The sequence below is a fragment of the Falco peregrinus genome, chromosome 12 (assembly GCF_023634155.1).
Source record: "Falco peregrinus isolate bFalPer1 chromosome 12, bFalPer1.pri, whole genome shotgun sequence".
Taxonomy (NCBI): Eukaryota; Metazoa; Chordata; class Aves; order Falconiformes; family Falconidae; genus Falco; species Falco peregrinus.
The window spans coordinates 7,390,815-7,405,027 of record NC_073732.1 but is presented as its reverse complement, the minus strand read 5'-3'; the positions used below and the strand labels follow the sequence as shown (position 1 = coordinate 7,405,027).

At 37.0% G+C, this 14,213-nt stretch overlaps 1 protein-coding gene across 1 annotated transcript in view; it reads right to left on the bottom strand.

Moving 5' to 3' along the window:
* Positions 1–14,213, bottom strand: part of CLSTN2 (calsyntenin 2) — a 385,424-nt gene that overhangs the window by 226,189 nt on the left and 145,022 nt on the right. Inside the window, exon 2 of the mRNA XM_055817555.1 lies at positions 103–225. Within this exon, the coding sequence (XP_055673530.1) occupies positions 103–225 (123 nt within the window). The remainder of the gene's footprint in view (positions 1–102; positions 226–14,213) is intronic.

Genomic DNA, 14,213 nt, shown 5'->3' with positions numbered 1-14,213 from the left:
AGATTACGTTATCTCTGCACTGCAAATTCATGCCTTACAAATGCTAGTAACTTCATAATGCAATCCATAAGCTCAAATGCTGCTGTTAACGCATGTTCCTACCTGCAAAGGGAACAGGTGCATCTTTATCCAAAGCAACAAGGGGAGGATCCAAAATTACAGTGGCATTGTTTTCAGTTATGATCCCATGGTACGAGGTCTCAATCCAGGGCTTGTGTTTGTTCACTAGAAAAGAAACAGTATGCCTAATTAATTTGATTTGTGGTTTACATCCATTTAGCTCATTTTATCTTTAAAAAGCAATTATTTGACATACAACCAACATTAATGTTATTACTCAAAAGCCACTGACAAGATCCTGAAGTACTTTATAAACAGTCAAACACTGAACCAAAATGATATATGTATTGTACTGCAAGTCGTTGATAAGAAACCAAACACTTAAAGACATTTGTCCAATTAAGACACCAAAATAAAAAGCCGATTTTCAAAATATTTTTAATGTCTTCCCAACTGTCAGACATAATTAGACACTTTTGAAGGAATTGCTTTCAGCTGCAAAACTGATGCAAGAGAAATGACTTCCAGAGAAACAACTCTTTTCAAGATACAAAGGCAAGCAGAAAAGCAGGTGAGAACATCGGACTCTCAGTCAACTTCTCATTTTATTTTTTTTGAAAAACACCTGAAATTACTTTTGTGTTCTGTACATTGTAGACAAAAAATAAACTTCTACATTTTAATCACTCTGATAAAAGCCACCACCTCTTTCCCATTTAACCAGCTTTAGTTATGCTTATATAGGATCTTAATATTTTCTGAAAAATCTGTCCGTCAAATACAGCTGTTGAACATTAGGATGTCTGGTGTTGAAGTAGAGTGGAAGATTACACAAAAAGACACTTTTAAAGTAGGGGACATACCACGGTATCATCAGATTGTCTTACTCCTGAACCATTTCAATGTGCATCCTTCTCACGAACCACCTCCTATTCATTGGACAGTATGAAGACACGTTTTTCTCTTCCTTTTTATTTTGTAAGAGGCTTAGCTTTGCTATGCTTATAAATAGCATTCTGTTCCCGCAGCCACAATTTGGATGTTAGGTTTTTGGAACTCCTACGTAAGTAATACAATGGTGCTAGCCTAAACAAATTGCATTTTGAAGAATGTACCGCCCCAGGCATGAGGGAACACTGCGCTTAAGGAATATCTACCATATTTTCACTAAGTCCAGATGCAAGGTGATTTTTGTACATATTATTTAGCTGTATGTGCCAGATGCTGAGGAAAACATCTGGTGAAGTAACGAATTCACCTCGAAAGATGGAAGGTTGACATTGAAAGCAAAATAAAATTGAACCAGATGGGATTATTTAAAATAACGCCACTATAAAGGCAAACACAATACAGACACACACACACACCCCCCCCTAAACTCTTTCCTGCCCTGTCTTCTGTAAAACTCCCAGACTAGAACGAGTTTCAAGCTTCTTCCACAAGGTTTCTTCTGTGTGAAGGAAGCAGCAATAAAACAACAGAGAGGGTGCTCACCCCAGCAGAAGAGCTGGACAATTAACAAGTTCTTTTGATCACTGGCTATTTGGAAAAAGCAAATATGTTTATGGCAAACTGAAGTTCATTCTTTGTCTTTCTTGTTTCTTTGTTAAATCATCAGGAAATTGTGGACTCAGGAAAAATGATCAGATGTCCTTGTAAAGTGTAATTACTTTGAATTCAAACCACTAATATGACAACTTTGAGTTCATTTAGATGTTGCAATATATATGCTTTCAGAAGAAAACATATTTATCTTCACAGTGGTTTTGTCCATTTTTGCACTGACTAAGCAATGGGAAGATTAAACTGGGGATGTGTCAGATGAAGGTAAAATGGAAAATAAGGAACTCAAATCTCTTCATCTTGTAATGACTGTACGACTAGAGGAGAGATGGTGAGTTGAGGTAATAGAATGAAGGCCAAAAGTCTTGTCAATGTTGAAATATGAGAAGTGATAGATGCAATTTCAGAGCTTTGTACGCCATTTGGGATTCCAGTTTGCAGGACAGTTAAAAGCATTCTGTATCAGTTATTTGAATACGTGAATTGCCTGAACATCCAGACACATCAATATGCTGCACTGGTACTCTGACATGACTCAAAGGCTTTGACTGACACATGCTGTACAAAACAAAAGGTGATCTCTTGATTGAAGGCACTTACAGTTTAACAATAATGAACTAGCAAATAGGATTCTTCAAGAAAAGGGAACTCCTTCTGCAACTAAAAGTGCCAAGTCCAGCATTCCCTTCCTTCTGGTTCTGTTAATTGAGCTCTCACAAAAATGAACAAGCAAAACCCCCAAAAATCCACCACTAAGCAACCAAAAAAACCACCTCCACAACCCCCCCAAAAAGCAAAAATAAACAAGAGGCCCCCCAACCCCTTTCCTCTCAGAAGAGTTTTGATGACACTTTCACTTAAGAAACAGTCCCAGTATACATTGACTGCAGTTCTACTAGCCTTATCTTTTTTCCATTAGTGTTCCATGAGCAATAACAACAGTTAAATGAGTGACAGCAACATAATTCCTTAAACGAAATTAGTTGGGAAGAGAAGAAAGTATATTAGGAACAAGTTCTACAATTTAGCCCTAGACCTTAAGAGACCAGTATTAAGAATTATTGAAATATTTTCACATCATTAAAATTATTCATCTCTAACACCATGATTAGTAGCTGGTGTTCTGGTTGGGGGGCTTGTTTATATTTTCTCTGCTAAAGGTTGCCAAAATGTTAACATAGAAACTCTTACTAAATGCACACACCACCACACAGGATTTAATAAGATACTAGAATCTAAAAAGATCACTTGCAAATATAACATGATTAATGAATACTTTGCATTTCTTCCTCCAAGGCAAAAGGTCAGCTACAAAATATTAGACTGGTTCAAATCAGTATTTACCCACAGGTCAACACACCTCTCATAAACCTCTGATATTTTCCTATCCCTATGCAGCATCTTTAAAACAAATAGAATTAAAAAAAAATAATCAAAAGTGTTTTGTCCTGGTTTATTCTAGCTATTGATTGAAATTCCAAGATATTTGAGAAGTACGTATTTTGAAATATAGATTACATATTCTTCCAGTTGTGCCCTCTTTAACAGCATTCTTGTCCCCCCTTACCTGCTTTCCCTACTTTTATAATATTAATGCATTCAAGTAAAAACATCACCTGCAACTTAGCCACTAATTCCTCTGCCTTGGAGCAGGACCTGCACCTCAGAACATGACCTCCTGTAACTGAATCGGTATTTCCTTTTACCCTGACCTTCAAATGATTACTTTTATTACTGTACAAAACCAAATCTGTTTGAGAGAGACTAACAGGCATTTAGATCCAGGCTGTATTCATGTTCAGGGGAATAATTTCTATTTTAGACAACATATATAGAATATTGACAGAAAATTACAGAAACCCCATGAACCAAGTAGATTTTTTGTAAGACCTTTACCTTTTTGACAGATACCCAAAAGCATATATGGGGGGGGGGGGGGGGAAACCATTTCTTTTTTTGGACTATGATTGGTTAGAACCTAAAGACCCTAATGTAAATATATACAGTTATGCTTTTTTGTTTCAATCCACATTTAGTTGAAAATGCCCCCAAACTATGTTAAAGTTGCATTCTTTTCTCAGTTACATCAAAACCAATCACATTTCAGGTCAGGTTTCCAAAGACACAGTAATGCCACACTGTATTTATTTAAATACCAGAACGAAGAAGGTTTATGACGCTGTCTTTAGACTATGTGAAACTGTACGTTTAAATAGAAAAATAAATAGTAATAATAAAAAACAACAAAAAAACACAAAAACCACCACACCAAAATTCACATTATTTAAGAAACTATGTAATTTCCATTATATAAGGTGTTTATTAGAATCTCTTGAAGATTAACATGTACATTTTCAGAATGTCCATAAACTTTAAGGTGGGAAAAGTTTTATTTTTTTGTTGAAATGGAAGTGGCACAAATGGTTAAAATACTTTAATATTTCTCAGCAGTGCTTAAATTAACATTCTATAAAAGAAAGTGATAGGCAAACTACATTTTTTTATTTGCATTTGCTAAAAATAGTGGAAGAAATCTAAATACAAATTTGTATGTGAATTTTCAGAACTATGAGAGCAGAGTAGTGTATAGGAAGCAAAACTCAAAAAAGTGAACAAGCTAGGATACTCAGCAGAAAAGAGCTACACAGAAAATTCTTTAACCTCTTAAGGTGTTGTAAGTTGTAGTGCACATATTAAAAATGAAAATAATTTGTCTCTTTTACAAAGGATCTTCTTTGAAAGCATTTATTGTTTACCTTTTCCCTTGCATTTGTCTAGCTGGCTAAAAGCTAAAATCAGTGCAATGCTTTCATGAGTTCATGCACATATTTAGTTAAGATGTACAGATGAAATATACCTATGCTCTGGGTGGTTTTTTAAAAATACTTGTTTCTATTCCTGTAATTTATTAGTCACACATATAAAATCATAATTTAAATAAACTGTTGCATCTACGATAAAGCAATTAATCTTTTCCTTTTATTAGAGCTAGAGGTCAATTCATTAAAATTTGTATGCACCATTTACACTGCATTTACATAGTCTGTCTCACTAAAGCTTGTGAATACAAGCCTTTGGATGCAATTAAACCATCTTGCTAGCAAACTGCCACTCTGTGTTCCATCTGCAAATGCACTTGGCACGTAAAACAATGGAGTAGAAAAAGGCAAAATAAAAACAAACTCATTCTGTAGAGTCTGCAGGAAATCTCATGCCCCCAGGAATGTTGTCTTGAAGTCAAGGAACAAGGAAGTCTTGAACAAGGACAAGCCCCAAAATATAGCAAAATTCATACAGCAAACGCCAGAAGCTTAGAACCCCCAAAATATGCTGAACTCCTACCATCTACTTCAGTGCCTTTTCCCACCCTCTGCACGATGCCCTGGGTTTTACCCCTTCCAGATTGCATGCTCAAAACCCCACACTGCTACCTGCCACCCGATACACGGTAAAAAAACCCACCAACCCCTCACACCAAACTCCCCTACAAACTATGACTGCATCCAAGCACTTCACACCTGCACCTAATGGCCCAGGGGAAGCTCCGCAGCAGAAACACAGAACAAAATCACTGACAAGACATGGATACATCAGCAGTAGGAAAAAAAAAAAAAAAAGTAAAATCAACCACCTCCCATCCCATGCTCTTTGGCAATACATACCAAAAAGCCCTTTCCTATGAGTATGGCTATAGGTACACAGACCTCTGCGTCTGTAATGCCTACAACGTTAAAACAACTGCCTGCTTTATCAGACTGCAAGACATTTGCAGGGCTTTCTGAATGCAATCATACTCTATAAATTAAGTCTTCCAAGTCTCAATGCCTGTGAACAGAGGTGCAATTTGTCAGTGCAGAAATAATATTATAACCAGTCCACAATACAGACAAAATGTATGAGGACATCATCTCATGAGGAAAGACATCATCTTTTCTATAACCCAGGATAGACACTTGTTTGGGGCGGTGGGAGTGGGTGGAAAGCAGCATGTGTACAAGGAATACAGTATAATGGCATTTCCAAGATTCAGCTGATTTCTGACTTAAAATACTTCAAAAATGGCACTGATCCAAAAATAACACATTATAAAAGAACTATGAAAGGGAAAAAGTGAACATTAGAAGCTTTAACTGCCAATACTAGGACAGAGTCAATACTGTCAAGTTGATTTAACTGCTGATTTCTAAATTTTAGGAAGTTACAACTTGAGGTAGCAAATTATAAGGGTTAGGAATTGCTTTATGAGAGTGGTTTCTTTCTTTCTTTTTTTTCCAAAACAGCATAATGGATCTATTTGCCATTTAAATGTACTGATAATATGTTATCTCTATCTGTCTTAAAGAGGTTGTTGATTCCGGTAGAATTAACAGAAAACTTAGGCTTTCTTACCACTTGGTTCAGCTCTAAGTCCTTTCACCACTAATTTCAATGATTTTCAGCTCAGCCTGCTGGAATCCTGTCTTTCTAAGTGTCAAAGGCCTGCCCTAAAAACCAGCCAAATCGAAGATGCTTAGGAAGCGTTTTAAACATATGCATGACATCCCATTCACTTCTGTGTAAAGTAAGAGAGCGAATGTCAGGCCTTACACAGTCTGCACTACAAGTAACAACTCCTTCCCTCGCACAGGAAAGAAAAAGAATGCTTCTAATGCCCGTTTAGGAGGATACTGCATAACATAAATATCCTAATGATGCAGACGACATACCGACTTCTGCAATGCAACATCATTACAGCTGAAAAAAACCTCCTCCCCAGATCTGGATGCCATTGGTTTGGCAGTCCACTCCTCCTTCGGGGGGACACTTTGCTGGGTAAATGCCACAGTAAGACTTGCAGGGTCAGCAAGGGCCAGAGTTCCGGCTCATTGCTTCAGGTATTTCAGAAAAACAAAAGGCTACTGAAAAAAGGAACTTGTCCATTGTTGAAATCCAGTGGCCTTTTCTCTGGATAGTTTTAACAGCCCTGGGCTTTGGATGGAGAAGTAAAAACTTTAAATGGGAAAACAGCGAGGTCAGAGGATGATTTTGATTTACAAATGTGCCATTTTCACTCTTAGATGATCAAGCCAGAAGTTTTGAAAACTCATACCTTTAACAGAAATTTGCTAGCACCTCCAGTAACTCCAGTACTGATAACTGGAATATTTCAAAGATTGTGTTTTCAGTAAGCAAGTCCTGTTTACATAGTTCATACACATGACTATATGCACATGTAACTCCATAACACAGCAGACCTCCATTCCTCCAAGATATGACCAGAGATGCAAACCTGGATTTCCTGCGTGGCCTGCTCCTATATGGGCCAGGGCTAGAAACCAAAGACAGAACAAAACCTGAAATCTCAGAGTAGCAGCAAAGAACAGATTGCAGAAGACAGGCCGATTTGGGGGTTTAGGTCACTAAAGAAATGAGGATTAGAAGTCTGGTAAAGAATTTAAGTCTTCCTCTGGAAGGCAGAGAAAAGAAGGGCATGGATAAATGCATTTTAAGGGAAAAGAAACTAAGCTAGAAACAGAAACTGAAAATGGCTGGAAAGTAGGAGAAGCAAATAAATGTTTGCATTTTACAGGATTAAATCTTTCTCAGACTGAGTGAAAAAACAAGAGTGCCTATACCAGTATAAAATAGAATGCTACATACAAAAGTAACAGGAAACTTCCTGAAACTTTTGCATATAAAACACATTTTATATAGTTTTGTCCAAGACCAATTGTAAAGAAAAAAATTATTCCTGTGTCTCACGTGCTTAGGTCTCCATGTGATGCCATTGTCTGCATTACTGAAAAGCCAGCAGTTATGTTCAGGGTCTACTTTTAGATAGATAACTTCAAATCATAATGCTTTATGTGCTTTTACATAAAATAATAATATGAAATTCCTGCCCCAATTATGGCAATGTGAGTTTCGACACTAAGTTCAGTTTAAGCAGAATTTATGTGATTTATGATACGTGATTATGAGATGTGAACTCTTTGGAGAACATTTTAACTAAAGAATGCATTACGAGCAGTGCACCTCAGCAACAATAAATTACTCAGTGGAGATCCTACAGATAAGTTAGCATTGATCATACTGCTCAACACAAAACCACTCTGCACAAAATAGGCTGCAGAAGAAAGTCTTCTTCCATAAACGTACTATCTGGCCCCCAAGGGAAGACCTTTCAATAATGAGAATTTCCATTAGCACAATTTGTTCTTACATTCAAAAAGGGGGAAATCTGAGGGAGAGGACTCCTTTGCTAGTAGCTCATCTTACTACAAGCTTATTTGACCAAAAGCATCAAGTGCCTTGTCTAATGGTCTTGATAATATTAGGCAGCAACCTACTGGGCATTTCTAAAATATTTATTCTGACCTGCTTAGAAGTTTACGTAGCTATAAATACGCTTGATTCTCTTGTAATTTTTTAGTCTTGAGTGGAGAAGATATTTTTAATGCTGACGAAATCAATCTTAAACATTTAACAGAACCTTACTGAATGCTTTGGTAAACCCAGACCTGTACTGATCAGGAAAAACACTCTAGCTGCAAATTTCATAAAACTCTACTCACAATACTGATATGTAAAACTTTAGCAGCACTTTTACTTTTGATCCATATTTCTGAAAGGCACATTCTGAATTTAAATATGCATATAATAATAAAATATCACGCTGTTCCTCATTGTTATCTTTTAAGTAACAGACCACGTAGTTTTGCTCACTGTGCCTTAAACTGTCTCTAAGCTTACAAGTTATTCTTACTAAAAAAAAAACCAGATTTCATCTCAAGATGCCCAGTCCTTATAAATTTATCTATTGATATTGATCATAAGAAACAGACTACAGAGAATTCTGAATTCTGAACTACCTACATGCCTCAATGTTCAGACCAAGAAATTGCCTGTGTACTATATATAAAGAAACAAAATCAGAATTAGATGATGAGCCTGTCCCACACCTAGTGATGGGAACCTCAATAGCACACATCAGACTGTGTCCTCACACATGAATTCCATGCAATTAAAAATCTTGGGGAAATCTAACAGCATAAAAATGTTTTTATTCACATCACAAGGACAGAAAAATGTCAAACAAATGAGGCTATGTTTTCCTATGTGTTTAGCTGTAGTCTAAAACCATTTCATTCCTCTTGCTTACCAATGCTGACCTTTAATTCAACACTAATTTCTTATGAGAAGCCTCATTCTCATTTAAAAATACATAAAAGCCTGAGAGTCACAATATTTATCCCTTCTATAATTTCATTTAACTTTTGTTAATATTTAATAAATCCATGTTCACTACATGAAGCTACTCAATCCCTACGTGCTTTTTTTCCTTACATTTTTTTTTTGTTTGGACTGAAAGCTGTTCAGAACATAAATTTATTTTTCCATTATGAGAATTTACAGCACGCATTTTAAATAAATCTGATTCTAGTCGTCATTCCTTAAATCAACAATGAAGAAATGTCCTCTGAAGAGTTTTTATTCAGATGATACTAACTGACCAGGGATTCCAGCAAAGTTGTTTCATGGACTGGATATCAGTATCTTGTAAATAATCCAGACATTTAAATCAATGCTGAGGAACATACAGATCACTAGTAAGCATTTTTATCTAGGCCGTGTGTTGCCATAGGAAATAAAAAATATATATAAATACACCCAATGATTACGCAGAAAATCAAGAGTAATCCCCTAACAGCACCAAAGAGAGACCTCACTGAGGAGTTACCAGATCTGCAGGATGTCCTGTTTAACTAAAGCAAAAATTTGCACGTATAATGCCTGTCTGATTGCCTGAAATACTAAAACCAGGGAACTCCAACTGCTGGCATTTCTTCCTATGAATGGTCTCAATTATGACATCTCTAAAATGAACACTGTAACTATTACAGAACACTAGACATTTTAGCATTTGCTGAGCAGTTTTCAATGGTACTAGTTTTTCAGCACCTTACCATTCAGGTTAGCAACAGTTTTTCTTTGCAAATAGTAACTTAAGTTGAAGTTTCAATAATTAAACTTCTAGAGTAACTTAGTTTTATGCAATTATGTCTCAAGAACTTCAGCACTACTGTGCAGTTGAGAATGGTATTTTGAAAAATTCAAAGTTAAAACCACTATTAGATTATGAGGTTAAATGAAAAAAATCTTAAGAAACTGTAGCCTTTATAAAATTTTGTGCCACACTATTTTGATAGCAAAGACTCGAGTGTTATCACAAATATAATCTCACTAAAATCACATGCTCCTACACATAAGCCTACACACTTGGAAATCTTGGGAAATGAGCTAAATCACAATGCCATGGATTTTAAAGGAGTAGTTTGGGTTGTTTTTAAAATATTGATGTTCACCTCTCCATTATTTGTTCAAAATTACAGATTTCCATATAGCAGAGGCTGAAGAATATTCCAGTAGACAGAACCTGATTACATGAAGGGCAGGTATTGCTTCAAATTACCTGTCCTTTACTTAATCCAGGGATATGGGGCCCCAGGCTGTCACCCTGAAGGAGGTAGGGAACTTTTTCTGTATTATGGCCACCACTCTTCCCAAATTACCTATGTTTTTGGAAGAGCAACTGCATTACCGAAAGACACGCTTTATTCCCTGATGAAAATCAAGAAATTCAAATACTTTAAGAAAAGAGTAAAAAACAGGAAAAGTGCAAGAAACTGAGATACTGATAAGTTCTAGACACATTTATGTGAGCAAAGGCTTGTGAAACTGAAAGGTTAAGGGAAAGATGTGAACATGCACAGAAACAGAGGTTGGGAGCATAAGAAAACTTTACAGTACATGCAACCTCGGAACATCTTGTACCATTTTAGGATTATTGTTAAACCACAAACAGACTACATATGCCAGAATCACTGTTACACTGCAAGTTGTCCACATGTAACATGGTATACATCTGTTATATACAAATCACAGAGTTTCACATTAGGACATCCTGTCTAATATTCATGTATCAAAACCCACATATTAAACAATTAAGTGTAAAAATAACTCCCAACAGTGTAGGCAGAAGTATACTATAGAGAAACTGAGAATAAAGCCCATTGGCAAGTATTTCCATATTTTCTGTTCAGATGTCTCTTAAACTGAAATGTACCTCAAACTAAATATATTAAATGACTGTCCATCCTCATCCCAAAACTCTCCCCAGAATATGCCTTAAAAGATTGGCATTTATTACATGATCCTATACATTAATAAAATTATGATTACATAACTTTTACTAACATGAATGCACAATGCAGATGGTAATTGATGGTGTTGTCTCTCTCAATCACAGCAGAAAGCAGAAATTTAGTCAATAACGCACAGGGAGGATAAAGATAATGAAGGAGTGTCATTGGGTTTGGTATCACTGCAATGTGGTTGTATCCATGATGGTAATTTGTTATAGATTGTCTATTTTCTTCTAAAGAACAGCAGGGTTTTGGGACAGGGTCCAACTTCCTCTCACTTTTATAGAGTGCCTCTTACTGGTTTGTGGTCCTTGACTGAAGCTTCTACACACTCCAAAACAAATAATAATCTGTCTCCCCAAAAAATCAATAGGAACGTGGGTGTTCCAGAAATTCTAATAGTCCAGACCTATGTGTTTCAGCTGTCCAGACAGAATAACGCGTGTAGTTACAGCAGTGTCCTGGTTTTGGCTGGGATAGTTAATTTTCTTCTTAGTAGCTGGTGCAGTGCTGTGTTTTGGATTTGGTGTGAGAATAATGTTGATAATATATTGATGTTTTTAGTTGTTGCTAAGTAGTTTTCAGGCTACGTCAAGGACTTTTCAGTTTCTTAGGCCCTACTGGTGAGAAAGCTGGAGGGGTACAAGAAATTGGGAGGGGGAACAGCCAGGACAGCTGACCCAAACTAGCCAAAGGGATAGTCCATACCATAGGATGTCATGCTGAGTACATATAAACTGGGGGAAGAACAAGGAAGACAGACGCGTTCAGAGTGATGGCGTTGGTCTTCCCAAGTACCCGTCACACGCGATGGAGCCCGGCTTTGCTGGGGATGGCTCAACACCCGCCTGCCCATGGGCAGTGGTGGATGAATTCCTTGTTTGGCTTTGCTTGTGTGTGCAGCTTTCGCCTTCCCTATTAAACTGTCTTTATCTCAACCCACAAGTTTTCTCACTGATATTCTTTTGATTCTCTCCCCATCCTGACGTGGCAGGGACTGAGCGAGCAGCTGTGTGGGGCTTGGTTGCTGACTGGGGTTTAACCACAACAGGCTATATAATCACTATGTCAAGCTTAGAGACATCCTGCTTTTCATAAAAATACTACATTTTGCAGCATATTCTAGCTACACATTTTTTTTTTTTCTAGTTCATTTATTTTCTTCTAACAGCTTAGTTTAGACTTAAGAACTTTTAAAGCTTTGATACTGTTTCTGATTATAAGCACCTCTGACTCCATAACACAATGTTTATTTGGTTTTTGTGCTCCTCCTCATTTACTAATGCAGCCTTTATTTTTTTTCCACCAAGGCAATCTTGTTTCTCTCAGTATATTTTCTACAGATTTACACCTAAAGTTATCACTTATCCTGTTTGAATATTTTATTATTACCTCAAAACTCTCTCACCTACCTCTTCTGCATTTCAACCTGAAAATGGCCTCTTATATTCTCTTTCTTTTCTTCCCCCTCAATATCCACACTGTCTCCTAATTTCTAGATTATTTAAAACATATCAGTTTATTTACATAGAAAGCAGGTTGCCAACAGGCTAGTTTTAAAATGCAATGCATACATTAGCAAATACTTCCTCCTCATATTCACATTTATGTATTTAAATAATACATTTTTGGCACGGTTGGTGTTCAGAGTGATAGCGTGGCAGAATTTGCCTGTATCAGGAGTCAGAATTACCGAGCACTGAGCCCTGTTCCAGTCAGAGCTGGACCATGACATTACACTAATGCAGAACACGTTCCTGTCCCAATACCACTCCAAGCACACCACCAAGAGGTTTTTTTAGATTTCAGCATCTTCAGGAATGACAGCAATCTATCAACTTCCACAATGATTGAAGACAGGCTTCCACAGTACTCCAGCTAACCTCCCTGTACAATTGTCCCTCTAACTTTAGCCTGATCATATAAACAAGTGAGAAATGAGACATCCAAATACAGGAAAGAAACCTATATAGTGCATGAATATATGGGTTATCTTATTTTCCCTCCCTCTGTTATTAAACATAACCAAAACCAGCACTCTGGGCTCTGCATAGCCCTTTAGATACAAACATAAATGTCACTTAAAGGATTCTTTCTGGGTTTTTCCTCCTTTAGAAATTATTAGTTCCTGTCTCTGTTTCTGCCCTACTCAGACAATGCCAAAATGTTTTTATACATATGGCATACTGTCCACAGGACATCACAGTAAAGAAAAAACTATGCAAAGACCGACCAATCTTCCTGACTGTATAAAGCCATGTGGTAGAATCTCTTCATCATTAAAAACCACAGAAGGTTGGCAACCGGGTCACAGATGGGAGATGACAATGCCAGCAGGTTCCTTTTCTCCGCTGTGGAACGGAATGCTTCACTCACTTGCATGGCAACCACAGGACATCTGCTACAGTGATTCCTACTTTGCACTTCTAACAAACAACAGGAATTAAGATTAGCCGCCACCTCCTTTTCCAGCACAGCCTGCTGCTTGTCAGATGACACATGCACTCTGGGAACAGGGATCTCCTGCACTCCACAAAAGTCACCCATGGCCCATGAGTTATGGGCCAGCCACTAAGTCTGCTGACAGGAATAAAGCAAATAAAGGAAAATAAAATGACGATGGAAAACTGCTGGTTTGAGTGTTGACATAAAACATCATATTGTGTTGGGGGCTACGAGGATGACCAAGCAAACAAATGAGTAAAATAATCAGTGGTTAATCAGGCAGGACATCCAGCCCTCAGGCACCGCAATCCCTTTGCATGCATACTGTTTAGAAGTTGACAGCTCAGCTATATTTCTCCACCAAAACCAAAATGCACGTCTCGGAGAGAACATAGAATTCTGAGAATCTCTGAAAGACTGGATGCAATCAATAGTTTCTTCCTCCAAAGAAAGGTATTATATAATTGTTTATAACAGCTTGACATGCGCACTTGCATAATATATTCTCTTTAAGTCTATAAATTCATTCAGCATTCATTTCTGTCTGCCTAAGCTCAAAAACAGCTGAGTTTCAATTCATTACTTATCAGCATTCCTTGAAAATTACACAGATCATTTCTTGATTACTGCTACCTGCTGTAAAGAGAATTGCCAGGGCTTTGGCCAGTGCAGAAAAACTTGTTTGTCGAACAATACAGATTGATGGAACAAAAATGAAATTGCATCTTCTACACATTTTGGATTTTTTTTCCAGTTAATTGGTTAAGTCTCATATCTAAGTACCAAATACTATTTTTCCCAGCTTCATCACTTTGCCCTTAATTATCAACTACTTCTATGAATTGCTAATAAGCAAGATTGATTTTGACCCATGGCATATCAGCTTTTGTCCTACAATGCTGCAGATGGGACACATTTTATTGCAAATTTCATTTCATGCTTTTTATTGCAAAAGGTATG